This window comes from Lathamus discolor, chromosome 3 (genome assembly GCF_037157495.1).
Source record: "Lathamus discolor isolate bLatDis1 chromosome 3, bLatDis1.hap1, whole genome shotgun sequence".
Lineage (NCBI taxonomy): Eukaryota > Metazoa > Chordata > Aves > Psittaciformes > Psittacidae > Lathamus > Lathamus discolor.
The window spans coordinates 62253866-62272055 of record NC_088886.1 but is presented as its reverse complement, the minus strand read 5'-3'; the positions used below and the strand labels follow the sequence as shown (position 1 = coordinate 62272055).

General features: G+C 39.7%; 1 protein-coding gene across 1 annotated transcript in view; it reads right to left on the bottom strand.

Annotated features, from left to right (window-relative positions):
* ABCA4 (ATP binding cassette subfamily A member 4) overlaps positions 1 to 18190 on the bottom strand; it is an 83169-nt gene that overhangs the window by 32682 nt on the left and 32297 nt on the right. Inside the window, exons 13-18 of the mRNA XM_065675590.1 lie at positions 13540 to 13745; positions 12580 to 12756; positions 9518 to 9740; positions 7433 to 7654; positions 5204 to 5408; positions 2584 to 2682 (exon numbers count right to left, since the gene is read on the bottom strand). Coding sequence (XP_065531662.1) covers positions 2584 to 2682; positions 5204 to 5408; positions 7433 to 7654; positions 9518 to 9740; positions 12580 to 12756; positions 13540 to 13745 — 1132 coding nt within the window. The remainder of the gene's footprint in view (positions 1 to 2583; positions 2683 to 5203; positions 5409 to 7432; positions 7655 to 9517; positions 9741 to 12579; positions 12757 to 13539; positions 13746 to 18190) is intronic.

The following is an 18190-nucleotide window of genomic DNA, read 5'->3' as shown; positions in this document are numbered from 1 at the left end:
CTATATTGTTTATGTAAGCTGAGACACTGAAGAATCTTAATTCTTCAAACAGGTAAGAATTACATGCCTCCTACAAAGGCACTAATCAGAGATGACCTTTCCAACTGTCCCTGCTCGAGAAAACATAAGGCAATCAGCATCTCCTTGAATGTTATATGCTCCAGCTTCTGAACAACTTGGTGGCTCTTTCCTAAAATCCCTCCAGTAACTCTGTCTTTCTTTCAATGAGGATCCCTAAACTGGACAATGCAGTCCAGATAATCTCACAAGTGCTAACTAGAAGGGAGGAATCACTTCCCTTGAACTGATGGCTATACTCTTATTAATAAAGCTCAGGATGCATCTGATCTTCTTGGCTACATGGGCACACTTGGTATCTCATGTTCAACATGTCAATCAGACCTTTACTACAAAGCTGGCTGCCATCCAGGTGGTGGCCAGTCTGTACTGCCCTGTGAAGTTATTTCATCCCAGACACAGTATTATGCATTTACTTTTGTTGAACTCCACAAAGGTCCTGTAAAACCATTTCTCCAGCCTCTTCAGGTTCCTCTGTAAAGCTGCCCTGCACTCCCATTCCTTCCAATTTGGTATCTTCCATTACCTTGCTCCCACTCAGGCTGTTAAATAAGGCATTATACAGCATTAAGTCCAGTATCAGGCCCCTGATACTAATAACTGGTCGCCAGTTATGCTTTGTACTGCTAGTCACAATCCTTTGGACCCACCAGTTCAGCCAATTTTCTACTCACTTTAGCATCCACTCAAACAGCCTTTATCTCATCAACCTGGCTATCAGAATACTATGCAAACCCATGCTAAAGTGCTTGCTAAAGTCAAGTTAAATAGGATCCACTGCTATCTCTTTGCCCATTGATACATTCATCACAGAAGAAAATCAAACTGGGTTAGGTAAGATTTGCTTTTCATAAATCCATGTTCATTATTTCCTATCACCTTATCCTTTATGTTCTTGGGAATGGTTTCTGGAAGGATCTACCAATTAACTTTCTTAATCTTATCAGGGGCTATCAGCAGAACTAGAATGAGAGTTGTGGAAGGGACTGTAAGATTGCCCAATTATTTCTCAACAGCAAACTGTTAGATCAGCTCAGTTACCTGATGTAGCCTCACCTGCAAAATAAACTCTAGGCTTCACTTAAGCAAAATGTTTTATCAAAGCAATCTAAAAAATGGTAGTATAAACTCATCAAATTGACTTTAAACATGGCAGTAAAGTAGTAGCCATAAACTCTTCTGTTGCTGGTTTACCTGAGCACCTGTATATTTCGGGGCTTTCAAGCCTTCTCACAGCCTTTAGTTTGGGTACTAAGAAATCACAAGTCTGTCCTGTACTGGAAATATGCTAAAGAACATGCAGAACTTATTAAGCATTAAGATAACCAGACAATGGATTTTATCTCTACTAAATTTAAGCTTACACTAAATAAATAGATAATGTTAAAATCCTGTAACTAACTGCTCTAAATTTGGAGAGTCAAAGAAGCTCTGGTGCAGGATGTGCCCAAACTCCACAGAAGTCAATGAGATGTAGTGGCTGACATCTTACCTGTGTCTTGGGAAATATTCCATTTATCTATAAACATATTACAAGTCCTCCTTTGGCTCTTTCCTCCTCCTTCCTATACAGTCACATTCTAATCTGCTAGGCAGCATTTGCAAAGCTGAAGCAGGTAGCAGACTCCATATCATCTAGGCAAGCCTCTACCATTCTGAATACTCTCACAGCAAGGCCAAAGGAAAACCTGTTCATTCCCTCAGAATGTACCAGAAGGCAAAGCCTATTAAAAACACCCCACTGTTATAACCTCTTTTCTGATCAAAATGTGAGCAGAATAAATCAGAATCCTTTCTGATTTATAGGTATCATCCTGAGATGTGACTGCCTTGTCAGCAGTCTGAGTTGACGAAGCGAAGGACAGTAATGAGATTATTTCTTCATCTGTCATTTTGACTGGTTTCACTCTTACCTTGTAAATTTCAGACAGATGTCAATACACCACCTTTAGCAAGCCTCTACTCTAAACATTAATTATTTTGCATGATTTCCTATTTAAATAGTCACCTACATGTTCTTAACTGCTCCAGTATCTAAGCACAGACAAAAATAATCCATAAAAGCAGGACTTTTGAACTCATTTGCATTGTTGGTCCAAGGGTGGCATAAATTTTGAAATTGCTTAAAAACCCGAAGTAAACTGGCAGAAATTAGTGTCAAACTAGGCGGAAAATGACCCATTTTAGAAAGATGGGAGAGCTTCAGTATAAGAAAGATCAACATTTCACAAATGCTATGTTGAGCAATAAGAACTCCTTAAGTGTCTCGGTTAGAAAGTGGGGGTTTGATGTTGCTTGTTAAGCCCTGCTTTAAAGTCTCCCAGATGGAATAGTGACTCACCTCTAATAACTCTAATAATAGCAGGCCACTGCAAGTTCAAAGGCACCTGCTGATGTTCCCAGTGCATGGCTGCCTCTAATCTTTGCAGCAGCTCAGGTAATGGAAATGTTACGTAGTCACCTCTAAGCGGATCAGTGGGTCTGAAGTTATTTAAAAGAACTCACCATCAGCAGTTGCTGTTTTCTCAGCTTTGGGGTTTCTAGGGCCAAGCCAGTAAGATTCTTGCACAGGGAAATACCAAGGCTGCGGTAGCCCATAGTCCCCTAAAACAAAAATAAGAAGGCAAAGTGCACTTCATAAACACATTCCTCAGTAGGCACAAATTCATCTAGGCAAAGTCTGAGCTATAATTATAAACACTTGCAGTCCTAATGTTGCATATCAGAAGTGTAAACCATCCACCAAGTACCTAACAGAGCAGATTCTGTCTGCAGGTATTTTCTTTCCTTTTGGACAGGAGCAAAATATGCAGAAAATGTGTGATCTCATTGGCCTTACCTTGTCTGAAATAGAATGTGGTTTAATTACAGAATGTAGCTACTCCTTACATGGGACAACTTGAATCCTCATCAACAGGTCAGCAGCTGCCAAGGAACACCCTGACTGCTTAAGATAGGATTCCAGCTTCACTCAGTGTCAACACTGAACACTTGCGGGTTGACATGAATGAAAAGCTTATTATATTTACACTTACCACCCTGGGCCTGAATTCACAACAGGCAATGAGAAAAGAGACTCTGGCTGTTATTTCAGCACACAAGAAAACTGACAACAGAGTACTTTTTTTTTTTTTTTAACAGAAATAGACTTTTTTAGTTACAGATTAATTCTGCTTTGAAAAGAGAAAGTACAGTAACATTATCAGTTGTTGTCAGGCCAGAGCAGTCTTAGAGCAAGCCAACACTGCTTTTCTGGATCATACTGATACATAGAATGCAGGGATTTGAGCTGCTATGTTTAAAACATCTGTGAACCCAAATGATACTGGCCTTGTGCTACTTACTTAAAATAAGCTAAGGTAATTTGTGATGATTGCTGAAAGGTGGTCAGTTTTTCTGTAATGAAGACCACTGTTGACAAAAGTGTCTGTTTCTGACTAACCAAAAATACCGCGTATTTCAGGCAACCACTTGTACACAAACAGCCTGTCTACATCCATAAGCAGTTTGTCTTGCACTTGTTACAGACTGGATTGCACCTCTTTGAAGCTGGTGGCTAAAACAACTGCTTCTCATTCAGGATTAATGAAAACCCCTCCACTATACAGCAAAAAGCTCAAACATCCAATGGCCAATTGTGCCAGTGAGTGGCTGGCTGTAGAGAAAGCTTGAGCAGGAGCTGAACCATATGGTTCAAAGAGTTATCCATGGAATTCGTATAGTAAGCTCAGAGAGTACAGCACTGATTTGGTAGCTCTGCATGTGTGTGATGGAGAAATGCTATGGGAAATTCCACAGAAACAGAGGAGCAGAAAGCCAAAGAGGAACTGAAGCTAATGAATAGAAGCCCTGAGAGGCATTACTTTTGTGTGAAGTGCTGGCATGAAAAAAAAAACAACTTGGATCTAGGAGCAAAGAAACTCCTGTTACTGAAATCCTGCTGTGTTCATGGAAATAGTACATTGTCCATTCTTTTTTAAATAAACAGAGTTGAGACATGGGCTTCTCCAAAGAGGAACTTTGAGGAAAATTACTGCAAATAAGCTTTGAAAACAAGTGTATTAAAATTGCATTAAACTGCTTTGTGAGGACACATTTGTCAAAAAGTGGATAGGCATGAATTTGGTGGAGCATAGCTCACTTTGGTAGGGACACAAAGCAGACTTCAGGTCATATTTTAATTCGAAACAAAATGTCCTCAGACACATCTAAAACCATTTACAGATCCTTATCTTTTCTTGCTTTGGGTTAACTAACATAAGTGATGTGTGCAGATCAACACCATCTTACCTTATTCATCATTCATTTTCCCTCCTAGCTAGAAAATCTGCAAGATGTCAAATTCTGCAGAACCACTCAAGGGAGACAAAAGACATAAAAGAAAAACCATAGCCATCTGCCAAGAAACACATTCTGGAACTGTGGAACTGCAGTTCATATGTGGGAGTAATAGATTAATGAAAAGAAAGCTCACTTGCTCCTACAGCAGAAGAGTGTGCATTTATTATACTGTAACAATATTCTATGAAAAAGAAACTATTTAAGCTGCAAGGACAAACTGGTTTCTTACAAAGAAAGCTCCCAAACTTTGTAACTGATGATAAAGAAAATCCTTTTGTGAACTTGCACTAGAACCAGGATTCCTATTTAGCAATAAAATCAATCCACACAGGCTCTTTCACAGCTGCCCAAGGCACAGTAGAAAATAGTACCATCCTTTAAGAAACCGGTTGGCCTAATGCGGCTACAGTATATATGTGAACTAGATCTGTTATTTCTATTTTCAAAATCTAAAGAATTTTCACTAGAAATGGTTAAAACGACTCAAAAGAAATGTATGTACACAAACTGGCTGTTAGCAAATGGCATTTCTGTAGATTTATTTTCTATTTAAATTTTAAAACAGGACCAGAAATTGCATCCTCCTCCTTACTCTTTCCTCATTTTCTGTTCTTTTCAAGACTAAAACAGGAGAAAGGAAAAAGAGAGAAAAGTGAAAGCCCTTACTAAAGCAGTGGTGCTATACTGGGTACGACTTTTTCTGACAAAGAAATATTCAGAGGCTGATGAGACTGACAGTTTACAACAACTACCACTACTTTGTTTGAATAAGAAATAGACATACCTGGAAAAACATTATCAAAATACCAAGAAAGTATTCCATAGAGAAAAGCATCAAAAAGCATCATTTTTATGGAAAAAAGAAAACTATATTCATCTCCTTCCAAGGGACTGGTTCTGATGTTACCCCACTGTAGGCCAAGTCCTTGCTCTTCATAGCGTGACAAGTATTCAGTACCAAAGCCAAACGCTACTTGAGAAAGCAAACTCTGGAACAAAAGAAAAATGACATTCAACTCAGAGGGGTATTTTGTAAAGAAAGCACAAAGAAAGACAACCTTTAAGGACTGGACTTCAAATCATAGAATCACAGAATCAACTAGGTTGGAAAAGACCTTTAAGATCATCAAATCCAACCATTAAAACTTGATATTGAATGAATTATTCTCTAATAAACACCCTTTTTCCTAATGAATTATTAGGGAAAAGTGGTTTGTTTCACTTTTATATTGGACTGGGATGTTTAAGCCTCTGAATGGCAGCAATTCTAAACAGTACTTAGCCTTAACTGAGTTCAACTTTGGCTGTATTTTCTTCAGCTACCAGGCAACCTTCACAGCTTGTTTGTTTTCCATTAAGGTCTCTTTTGCAGTGTAGACCTTTGCCTATCTTGGAGAAACAAAGTATTTCTTGAGTGTATGGGGCAGTGCCACTATGAGTTACAAGGCAGAAAGTACACCAGATGCTCAGGAGAAGAAAAAACACAGCCATCACCTCTCCTCTGGTGTGTCTGCTACCTGCTTTTCACACTACGAACTAATAAACCAGTACAGTATCCAAACATTTTCTTCATTGTTGCATTGCAAAAATGGAGCAAGAAGTGATACAGAGCTGTTTTACGGAATATGCATAGTTCAGCCAGGAATGCCTTCGGAAAATGAGGAGTCAAGAGGGATCCCAACTGCAACTCTGTGAGGCATGCCCCTAGCGTGCTAAGTAAAAACTGTTCAGTTTTCAGCAATACGTTTTTTATTCAATTATATTGTCCTTAAAACCTTTTATTTTCTCGTCAGCCCCCCTCCAAATCAATATCCTGCCCCTTATACCATCCCTTGTAATCAGCTCTTCTTCAGAGACTAACCTTTGAACAACAAATGAAAGACCAAACCTATCAGGAACAGAGAAAAAAAATCATGGCTTTTGGCCAGCAAATATCCTTTCTTACACAGATGCTTCCTCCTTCACTTTAGAGTGCTTAAACTGTGTGCTAGTCTCAAGATTTCTTCACAAACCAGAAGCAGGCCAAGCCTACTCCTTTCGTGACTTAAGGACAGGATCAAGTTTGGCACATGACTGCCTTAACTGGTAGAACTAAAAACATTATATACTATATCTGCATAGTATAGCAGTTAAGAAAGCTAACTCACAGCCATATTTACGCTTCATTATGGCTTTTAAGGTGTTTTGTTTTCTTTTTCATTTTTCATTAGATTTCCAAGTGCATTAGAAGACAGGACTTCTCTTTTACCAAGGTTGTTAGAATGCTCACCAAGAATGGGGAATCTGGATTCAAACACCTGCTCCACTACCTGACCCACTGAGTAACAGAAACTGATGTTGTCATTCCACAGTTCCATTTCACAAAACAGCAAGAAGTTTACAGCTCCACTGAATTATTAATTATCTTACATATTACGAAGAGAACCAGCAAGGAAGCACTGCATGGACAATGTCTACAACTTCTTAGATGGAAGATACTTCTCAGAGCTTTGGCACTTGGGTTCAGATCCTAACTGATAAATAAGATAAATAAGGATATATAAAGATAAATAGGGAATAAATAGATATATTCAGATAAATTCAGATAAATAAGGAATGTGAATTTGAGGTCTTCTTAGCCTTAGATACTACCCTGTTAACCAGGTTGTAGCACATAACTGTCCCCATTTTGTGAATTGCCTTTGTATTTATTAAACACACCACAAGTTAGATTTGCTTTGACTTCTGAGTAAGCGTTCAAAACATTTTGCTGATTTCCTAGCATTTAGGAAGTAAAATAAATCTTGATGAACTTTCTAAAAGCCACAAAAATCTCTCTCAGTTGCTAGGCCCGCTAAAGGCTTACTCACTTTTAATCCCTAATTATTTGAGAGAGATTCAGAGGTCTCCCTTTCTGAATCAAAAAACCAAAGAGGAAGAAGTGTGCAATTATTTGCTACTCACATATGCACCATGAGAAGGGCAGTTAAAATGTGAAGCCAAAGATACCACATAATCAGTGAAAAAGGCTTACTGCTAGGATCTTCACTTCAACAGTCATGCGGTCTTGCCATGCAAAGCAGACAATGTGAGGCAGGTACAAGGTGAAGTAGATGACTCCACTGCAGGCAGCTGCCAGATTTGCTTTGGAGAAGAAGGTGCTGAAGAGGAAACACTGCATGATGGTGGCTGTGGTGAATGTCAGAAGGAACAGAAAGAAGAGGAGTGGACTGCTATAATGTAGTACTTGTCCATGCTGTGAGGAAAAGGAAAATGGAATTATTTAGAAGTTTTGCCACTTTCTGAATTAGAAGAAAAGGTCATAATTGCCACTGACATGTAACATGCAGCAAGTAATAATGCAGCCTTTCTTACCAAACATGACTTCTAACTCTCCCAGGCAGTAATTTCAGCACCTGAGCTCATTACAGTAACAAATCCTTCATCCAATTTTACCCCTGCCCTTGAATTGTCACTTAATAGTCACTTAATAGTCAATAGTACAATAAGCTGTGGAATTCATATTCACATTTGATGACTGAATTAAGATCTTAACTGATGGAAAGCAGACATTCTGTCCCTGCCTTAATAATAAATGATTCCAAGCAAGATGTGCCTGCTTGGAAATACATACATTTAAAATAAAACTATTTGAACTACCATAATCAATCTTTCTTGACCTCATCTTCTCCTCAATCCACTTGCTTGACGTGCAGGAAAAACAATGTATGGAACCCTGACAAAATGTATCTTAAAAAAGCCAAAGCAACTCAGGAAAATTATAAAGCTTCTGCACCTAAATGATACTCAAACTGCAGAAGGGTATCACAGCTGAGGAATCCAAGCGCAGTTTCCCACAGATCCCTGTGTACTAATCAACCCACTGGTGGACTTCTATTGATCTTTCTTCCTTAGAGCTTTTGTAGATCAAATGCTTCCTCTCGAGAAGAGCATGCTCTGCTGCTGTATCTATTTACTATCTATTTACTCTTAAAAAACAACGTTGAAGCCTATTTATTAGGCTCAACTTTGTTTTGAGCCTTATATAAGGCTCAAATGGGTTTATAAGGCTATAAATAGGTTTCAATATTGTTGCAACATCCCACTGGGCCTCTGAGACTGACTTCTTTATAAACAGTGATACAACCTTTCATAAGAATGTATTTACAAAGGTGCCTCACACTGGCAAAGTGAAATCCAGGAGGAGAAGTGAATTACAGGTATAAGCACATTCCTCTCTGGCATTAACTACCTCCTGATTTTTAGTTAAGCCAGTGTAGCAAATAAAGTAAGCTTTCTCTATCCACCCAAGCTGTAATGGAACACAAGGAACGAGAACAACTCATCAAGGCAGGCTGATAAGATAGAGCAGATTGAACCCTGACAGTGCATTTATGCCAGTACCAGTTCCCCACATCAAAAAAGATGCAAGTGCATTCTTCTTTATCAAAATGTTTCACATTTATATAGTTAAATAGAGCAGCCAGGAGGAGCTTGGGTCTCAGGTAACAGAGAGAAGAGGTAGTCCTTCGAGACAACATCCAAACTGCCCTGAAAAGTTACAAAACACAGCAATTGGAGTCACAGACGCAAAAAGAGTTTGTGTTTTAATTTTTTGGGTTTGGTTTGGGGTTTTTTTGGTTTTGGTTTGTTTTTCAGGTTGTCCTGAAACTACTGTCCTTGCTGTCTCTTTTCCCATTGAAACAGTGGCATAATTGCTAAGTAGGTAAGCACTGAATATTATAAATGAATCACATATGGTGAATTACAAGATTGAAATTCCTCATATTATGATCCCTTCTATTTAAAGCAACAATTCTTTCTTACTGCAAGATCTGCCTCTGTCTACAGGAAACACAATATACAGAGTAATCAGCTGGATGTATTGTTCTGTGCAGGATCTTACAATAAATCTTATTAGTGAATTCATCTTTCTGCCTCTGCCAAGTGCTGATGACAGCAGGAGGTCTGCTTAGAAGTATGTGCCTGCTACGTGCTGCTACCAGAACAAGCCACTAGCCATTCACGTCTCCCTAGGAGCAGCCACTACTTTTTCTCAACAGCAAACTGGTATCAGCAGTGCAAACTCAGCAGTGAGTTGGAGAATGACAATCCTTACCATGATCAGTGCTGTGAGGAGGAACGTGCTCACAGCCATCATGAAGAAGCTGTCTAGGAACCATGTGCACCAAATCACCCCATTAGTTATACCCCTGTTCTTCATAGCCTCTTTCAGACGCATTTCTTTCTCCAGCACTATACTCTTCACAGTCATGGAAACTGAATATATCCAAGCTAGCACCATGAAGATGGGAAAGGCGCGGTTTAAGGTGATCATGAAGCTACCAAAGCAAAAAGGGAGAGATGAATTAAATTTAGATAAACCATAAATAACCATAAAAAACCATAAAAAAGAATAAAAATGGAGTGAGGAAGAATGCATTTATTCAGCATGGCACTGGAAATTCTCAGTCTAAACATCAATAACATGCTGCTAGTGAACTTCACAAGCCACCTAAATATTAATGAACTAATGGTTGCTGCACTGCCATGAGATAGATAAATGTTACTGCTAGTTTACAAAGGGGTTCTAAGAGTTACTGAAGGCTACAAAAACATGTGGTGGCTCAGGAAAATACATCTCTCTTCACAGTGAATTGCCATAATGCTTTTACTATGATGTAAAAAGACTATTTTAAGACATGCTAATGTTAACAGTTTGGGAGTGTCACCATCTTTTTAAGCTCCCAAGATTCACTGGCAAAAGAATTAAACAAATTAAGCATTAAAAGCATCAGATACTGCCAGCAAGGCTCTGGGAATGCGATGGGGCTGTCCCACATAGTACAGCACTGGGACAGGCTGCTGAGGGTGGCCCTCCATGAGACAAAGGTGCTGCTCCCTTCCTCCATCAGTCCACCCAGACTACATGGCCGGTCAGCCTTGGAGATGCTCCTTGGAGAAACACTGCCCCAGGTGTGCTGTTACGGTGAGAAAAATTTTGGGGTGAAAAAGCTAAAAACATTTTCTATGGATTTGGGATTGTAATATTTCAACGGAATTACCTTTAAAACCAAGTGGACTTGATTGTTTCAAGGCCAAAAGCTTAGAGCTGCTAAAAATAAAATGGAGCAAAAAACATTCAGCTTCCTAAATCTGAGCCCTACAGAACCACATTTCTGCTATATGCTCTCATAGCTTCTCCATTGTTAAAACTAATGGAAAACCTTCACTTTTTCACCAAAAAATTCATGCAGAGCAATCTGTCCTGCTGAAACGAAGCCATGCTTTTGTGGAATGGCCTGGGGTACACTGGGTTGTGCCTGTTGGTGGATGCATGTAACCCAGCACTAGGCCATGCACAACATACATGTTTACCATTAGGATGCACTAGCTTCACCTAAGCAGGCTCTCTGCAGGGGCCATCACTGCGTTTGGGTATGAGCCCTGAGCTGAGTGCGACTGCTGCAGGCTGCAGAGAACTTTTGCACAGATGGGGTTTCTGCCCCTGCAGTATTCCCAAAACAGGCTTGCCAGGGAGATATCTTGTCAAACTAACAGGTAATGACTGATGCAAATGACAGGTCAAATTATGTATGTCTGCATTATCTGAAGCCCCAGCATTTGCCTGCACAGAACACACTGACAGAACTAGGAAATAATTCCTATAGTGTCTTTTCTTTTTGATGAAATGCACACCAAAACACTTGCAGCAGCACAGATTGCAGCACTGGAATAGGCACACTGTTAACAGGGGAGAGGCACCACTTCATCAAATCTGGAGCACATGTGATGGTTCAGGTAGTACTAATGGGGGTCACAGCATCCACAGCCCCTCTGCCTCCATGGAGTCATAAAATCTCCACACCCAGGAGCACATTCTCTTTTTTGTTACAGAGCAACAAACTGCCTCTTTCTCCTTCAGCTTCTTTATTCTACTCTTCACCAGGGAAAGAAACTTGTGGTGCCTACAATAACAAACTGCATCCACAGTCCTGGAATCCTTTGCTAGAATCATGTGAAACTTAAAACCCAGTCAATCTGCATAAAAACCACAGTCAGGAATTAGGGAGAAGGTTAGAGAACATCAGGTTATTGTGAAAAACTATAGCATCTGCAAGGGAAGGAAAAGGACTGATGTTAACAGAAACCAATGCTACATAGACTGTTTGCTTGCAGATAACAGTCATGTAGTTATAATTGAAATCCTGTTTTGGAATGTGGTTAGGATTTTGGAAAGAAAGAATTTCAAGAGCCTAAATTGTCTTGGGATTCTGCAAAGGTTGTAGGTGTCTTCAAGGACCAAAACCTACAGCTTTGGGTATTGCTGTATCTATATATCATTAAGTCTTGGTTTAGGGTTTGGTAATATAGTTGAAGAGACTGGGTTGTTTGATTCTTCAAGACTTACAGAGACAGCAAGAGAGGTACAAATTCCACTGGGACACGCACTTTCTTTTAAATTTTTCTTTAGGAAATGATTCTTTGGGTATAAAGAAAAGTGGGGTTTAGAAAAGCAGTTAGGAAAAAGCAGCTTACTACACTTCAATGGGTCCTGCACAGTTAACTGAAGGATGTGGTGTTTGTTTTAACATGGGTCAGTGCTTTGTGTTCAGTTTTGCTACAGGCACTGATCATATGCTATAACATGAGGCTTAGTTTTAGTTAGATAAAACCTTTTTAAAAGCTCACAGTTTTGCTGGGTCCTGTGTAATCCCAGGGGTAGTTCCAGGGCTGACATTGTTAGGGATCAAAGACTTACAGTTGGGGTATCATGCTGACAACAGATTCTGGGCTGCAATCAGTGTGAAAGTTCAGGTTAGGCTATTATTATTGCTGGGAAAAGGAAAGCCAGAAAGCCCCAGATTATTTTATTTTGTGTGATATGCAAAATTGGAAGAAAACAACTGCTTGCAAGGGACAGTGTTTAGTGTTCATTTTAGGTCTGGACACTGGTTGCATTGGCACAACACAGCCCAGGATTGGGATTAGGGCTAGTAACTTGGCAAAGGCTGCTTCTGGAGTCTGGGTTAATAAAGGAAAAGAACGAATTCATTCAGTTATATCTCAGTTATTGCTTTTGCATATATACTTTAGGACTAGGGTTATAACTGATGCTTGAGAGTCTTAAAGCACCCAGTAATTCAAGTATTCATAAGAATTAAGACAGCTTTTACTCACACATCATCCACAAAACACGGATATGGCATTTGCTGCAGATAAATTCCTATCGGCACTTCAGTGTTGGTCTGGCTCTTTATAATCCCATGCTCAATCATGTCTTGGAGATACGCAAATCCTCCCCAGATATAACGTAAATCATCCACAGGATCAGCTCTCGGACCAGGATCCCAGTACCTCAAAGGAAAATTCATATGGAAATCACCTGGGTAAGCAGTGGCTTTAGCGGAGGGGCAGAAGGGAAATGAATAGATACATAAAAATCTTACTACTGAAACTGTAGGAGCACTGCCTGCAGTTGTCTTTTCTAGATTTTGGTCTGTCAAATGATGCTGCTTGAGAAAGCTTCTGACCTGGAAGTTTCCTTTCCTTTAATTTGCTCTATACTGACACGGAATAGCAATTTTGGCCAAAAATGCACACTAATCATGTAACAGAGTAACTGTTCTAGAATAGAAATAACTGTATTTGGAGTATAGTATCCTTGGAGATTAAACTGCAACAACTGGATTGCAACTACCAGACACCATTATATTCCTCTATGTAGACAAACCTGAGGAAGTATTTCTACCCCTCTGAGTAAGTTCATTTGAGGCGGAACAGCAGAGAAGTTCTGCTAACCAGGTAGAGGAGAGCTGGGTCACAATCCACATAGGACTCCCTTGTCTGCCTCTCCCATTGATGGAGCCAAGTGAAAACTTCATGTTACTGAATAGATTCTGAGCAGTTGTTCCCTTGGCCATGTATCCATGCACCTACCCACTGCCTGATCTGTCAGAAGAGTGATAGCACTTCTGGTACTGTTACCACCTGGTAACTGGAGATGACATTGCATTTACATACTAACTATTGGTGAATACAGTTGGATTTCATGCACATATCCAATGCAGGTTCTAATGTCCTTGTATCTCTCATATTCATGCTATGGCAGGCAAGAACTGAGAAGGAACCATCACTTACCTGTCTTTGATTTTGTTTGTTTTCTGCACTGCATCTATGTCCATCCGGATCTTGTACTTCACATGTGGTGGAAGACTGCTGGCTGTAGGTTCTATGTCTGGAAAAACTACACCAGCCCAGAATTTGTTTTCCTCCAGCAGATGAAGGGCTTGATGAGTCAGTTGAGTTTCATTGGGATAACCTTCAAATTTATCCAAGGTCAAACACTACAAATAATCACAAAGATAAAAATCATATGAGAATAGACTAATAAGAGGTATACATTAATGCCAACAGTAGTGGCTGAAAACAGAAAAGGGAGGTAGGTTCATTTGAATTTGCTATTTTCAACTTTAAAAGCTTATGCTGAAACTATTTCACCTCCCTCCTGAAACCTTGCCCAGTCTTAGTCTAATTCTTACAACAAATTCAAACCACAGCATTACCAATACAAGCTCAGAAACATTGTTCTCCCTAAAAAGAACTCCAAACCTCAGGTTTAGCATTACTGTGGTCAATGTGAGTGGACAGAATCATTTTGAAGGTAGCTTATTCCTGATATTTAAGGATCACCTTCTCCAAGCTCAAGAAACGTCCATTCTGATGAGCAAGAAATCAAGCAAGGGTGGCCACTAAAGCAGGAGCTGCTTTTGCAATCTCTGTATGACAGGACAGATTTGATGTATCCATGCAGAACGTATAGCCAGTAGTAGGCTCAGCCAAAACCTATGCTGCCACATTCACTAACTAGGTAGAATGAAATATTTCACAATATATTTATGCCACTGCACTCAGCCAGCCATGGACACATGAACCCTGCCACTTGGACTATACTTTGAAGATTCTCTCAAAAACACAAATATCTGCATTGGAAGGGCTAAAGCTGTGGCAAAGATGAGATCCCACCATCAGGAACTGACTTCAGAATCTGCATCCAGGAGATAAATTAACTCAGCTATAAAATAAATCTTGCCACAAGAGCTTTTAGCAGTCCAGCTGAACCAGAACACTATCTTTTTTCAAGTCGGAGACATTTTTTCAGCCTAGGAAGTACCTGAGTGAATATCACAGAGCTAAACGATGACTGATCCATAAGAAAAGCACATCAGCCATAGACTTCAGTTGAAAAGCACTTTCTCAAGCAAAGCACTGGGAATGTCAGAGCATAAATTCGAATTTTGGGTATTTAGGCATTTATTCCTATTTAATGCCAGTCAACTAGTCAATTGATTTTACTAACAATATTGTGTCCCTACTGAATTCTGGTATGCGATTAACCTGCTGGCTTAAGTTAACATGCGTTGGCTATCTTAATAACAAAATGTAGTTTCCACTTCACAGCAAACTGTTATCTTTTAGTCTGTCATTATTACAAAATGTATTATCAGTCCATATACAAAACACCAAGTCAATGAAATCTAATATCCCCCCATCTAATCCTACTTAACAGGCACTGTAAGACAAAAGGATTGTGAACAAACTCTATCAATTAGTTAGCTGTAAAATTACAGACTTACGTTTGTCTATTCAGCTTCTGCCCTTTAGAACTGGCAAGATATTACCAGAGCGTAGAAGTGAGCAACCCCCTGATGGACTGGGAAGATACTTACTTACCCTAACCCTTGCTTCATAAAATTCAGGAGGCTAACTTGGTTGATCTGATCTTCTTGATTCTCTTTTGCAGGTCAAAAACCAAAAACTACTCAACATGAAAGTACTCATACAGGCAACTTGCTATTTAATGGGAAGACATCTTAAACACTCCTTTATTTAACCTTTCCCTGTGAAAAATCATGCTCTATTTCCTTTAAAACTTGAAGTATCACAGTTTAATGGGACCTACAGAAAAATGTATTTTTAACTGGCAGCAAAATGGAACAGCTTAAATTGACAATTTAACTATTTTGTAGCTTTACATTTCCTGATGCTCTGCAAATGTTCATTCTCCTAGTTTGCTTTACAAGATTAAATTACATAGATTATTATATCAGAAAGCAAAATAAAGCAGAAAAGCTTCCTGACTTGCATGTCAGAAGAGAAATCAGATTAGACTGATGGGTCAGGTTGTATTAATTATTTTTATCCTATCCTATGTTTATCCTACATAGTTAATGGAGTTCTGGAACTGAGTTTAGTTCTTGCCAAAGTGTCAGTGTTTCCCAGCAAAGTCCTGCTGTGGAACTGTGTGTCTGTGTCTCTGCAGTGCCTGGCTGTTTCTTTGTTGTGAGGAATGTTATTTTCAAGGTACTTGTGGCAGCTGCAGAACTCATGTAGTTAGCCTGGGGAACCTGTGGGAGTGACACTGGCAAAGTACTGACAGACAACTGATAAGATTTTCACTGCAGAACAGACAGGTTTGGGACTGTGCTGAGGAGCAATATAGGCCATCCAGACATCCAGCTGAGGAAGCAGCAAGCTTTTGAAACATAAACCACATATGCTTGCAGATCTTCTGTGAGAGGAGTGAAACCAAAGCTTGTATAAGAACATAGGCTAAGACATCAGTGTTGTAATAACTCACATAATTTGAAAGTGAAAAGAGATATTACATTGTAATCTACTAGCCAAAACCTAGGATTTCTTTCTTTTAACCTTAACTGTATTCAAAACAAAAGGTGTCTGCTCTAACTTTGGGGTTTCTCAGTGAACTGCAATTCAATTTATGAAGGCATTTATGTGCCTTCATAAACCTCACCATATCAAAATTCATTCAGCAACCACTTGGGGAAATTTATGTCGTATTTTCTCCTGGTAACTAACAATTCAAAATGGTTCAGTGAAGATGGGGAAAACCAAAACTGAAATACTAAGAACAGGATTGGAAAAGAAACCAGAAAATAAGAAATATAAAAGGGTGACTAGGTATGTCTCACAAACAGCTTAGCTCTTCTGTGGCCTAAAATAATCTAAGGGAAGTACAAGAAATTCTTTGGGTAGTGAGGATGAGCAGCCACTGCATAACCTGTGGGTTTCTCAGCTGCACTACAGCTTGCAACAGAGATGTGGAGTCTCCAAAGATAGTTGCTGACAGCACACCTCTGCTCATTGCATACTATAGCAAGGAATAGGGTGTCCCTGAAAGGGACATTTGTTCCCATTGTGCTTGGCACAGTGTGAAAACATTCTCAATTGTTAACATCTCAGTGTAAGCAGTATTCTTATAAGAATAAGCTCATTACAAAGAACTTTAGGGCACCAAGATCTACTACCAGGTACAGTAACTGCCCTGATGTTGTGGATGTTCCAGTACTAACTTGCTGCAAGCAATATATTTCACTCAGGTTGAGCAGGAAGTAATTTTCCTAACATGAAGTAAAAAAATGATCAGAAGAATCAGCAGAGCTTTGTGCAAAAGCTTTATTGTTCCCTCCTGTAATAGCTATATGAAGGCAGATAAACTCTCAGTTGTTGCCTTCTTGTAGGGGATGGTCTTTTAGACTGAACTCCACTGGAACCAGGAGAGCTAGGCTTGGTCCTGTTGCCTACAACTAGTACCAATTTTCTCTGTGAGCTTGAGGCTTAGCTTATTTAACAATTCAGTAATTAAATACTTAGATTTCTTTCAGAGATGCCTGTAAAATATAATTAATCTCAATAAAAACCTTGACTGTCATATGGCAGATGCTAAGTGTTGCGTTCCCAAGTATTAATATTACTGCCAACAGCAATAGCTTTTTTAACTCAGAGTTAAACCGCAACATTGCAGGGTCCTCAAGTTTTGCCTGGCCTCAGAAGTTTACAAAGAAGAGTTGCATTTCATTTACCTAACTTAGCAGGAATCCACTCTATCTTAGGTCTAGCTCCAACACATTGTTACCTGCAGTTGGAAATATACAGGATAAAAAAAAACCCCAAAGCTAAACCAGAAGAGCTCACAGGCTAATGAGTCTGATGAGCTCATAGGTAAAATTGCCCACACCAGAGAAACTTCTTACTCAAAGTATCTTCCACATATTTTTACAATGGCTTGATATTTTCACTTACAATTTAAGCATTTTTTAATTAATGTAATGAAACTTCACCTCTCTTTCTGCACTGTGGCTCTCAGAAAGCCTCATACAGCCACACTACAAAACACAGCATCCTAGAGAAAGGGAGTACGGACTCCAGGAAAGGCAGCGAGGGTGAAGGGATATATAAGAAGACTCTGCAGGTTAATGTATGGCTACGTGACTGGTGCCAAAGGCAGGGGTTTGGGTTTTTCAGTTACGGGCTGCTGTATGGGACACCTGGTTTGCTGGTGACAGGCGGGATACACCAGTCCCAGAGAAGAAAAAGGGTTTTGGGGCAGGAGTTAGCAGGGCTTATTGATAGGGCTTTAAACTAGTTATGAAGGGGGGAGGGGATTTAACTGGGCCTGTTGGGGACAAGCCCAAGAGGAACATGCTAGGGATTGAAGGATGGCGGGCTAAGGAGGACTATCAATCTCTTGTTTCACTTGTGGGAAAGGATAGCTTTTTAGACCCTGTCCCGCAGGGGAAAAAGGGTACTAGGACTGGCTCCCTGAAATGCCTGTACACCAATGCACGCAGCATGGGGAATAAACAGAAGGAGTTAGAAGTCTGTGTGCAGGCTAAAGGTTATGATCTAGTGGCGATTACAGAGACATGGTGGGACAGTTCACATGACTGGAATGTGGTCATGGATGGCTATGTCCTTTTTAGGAAAGATA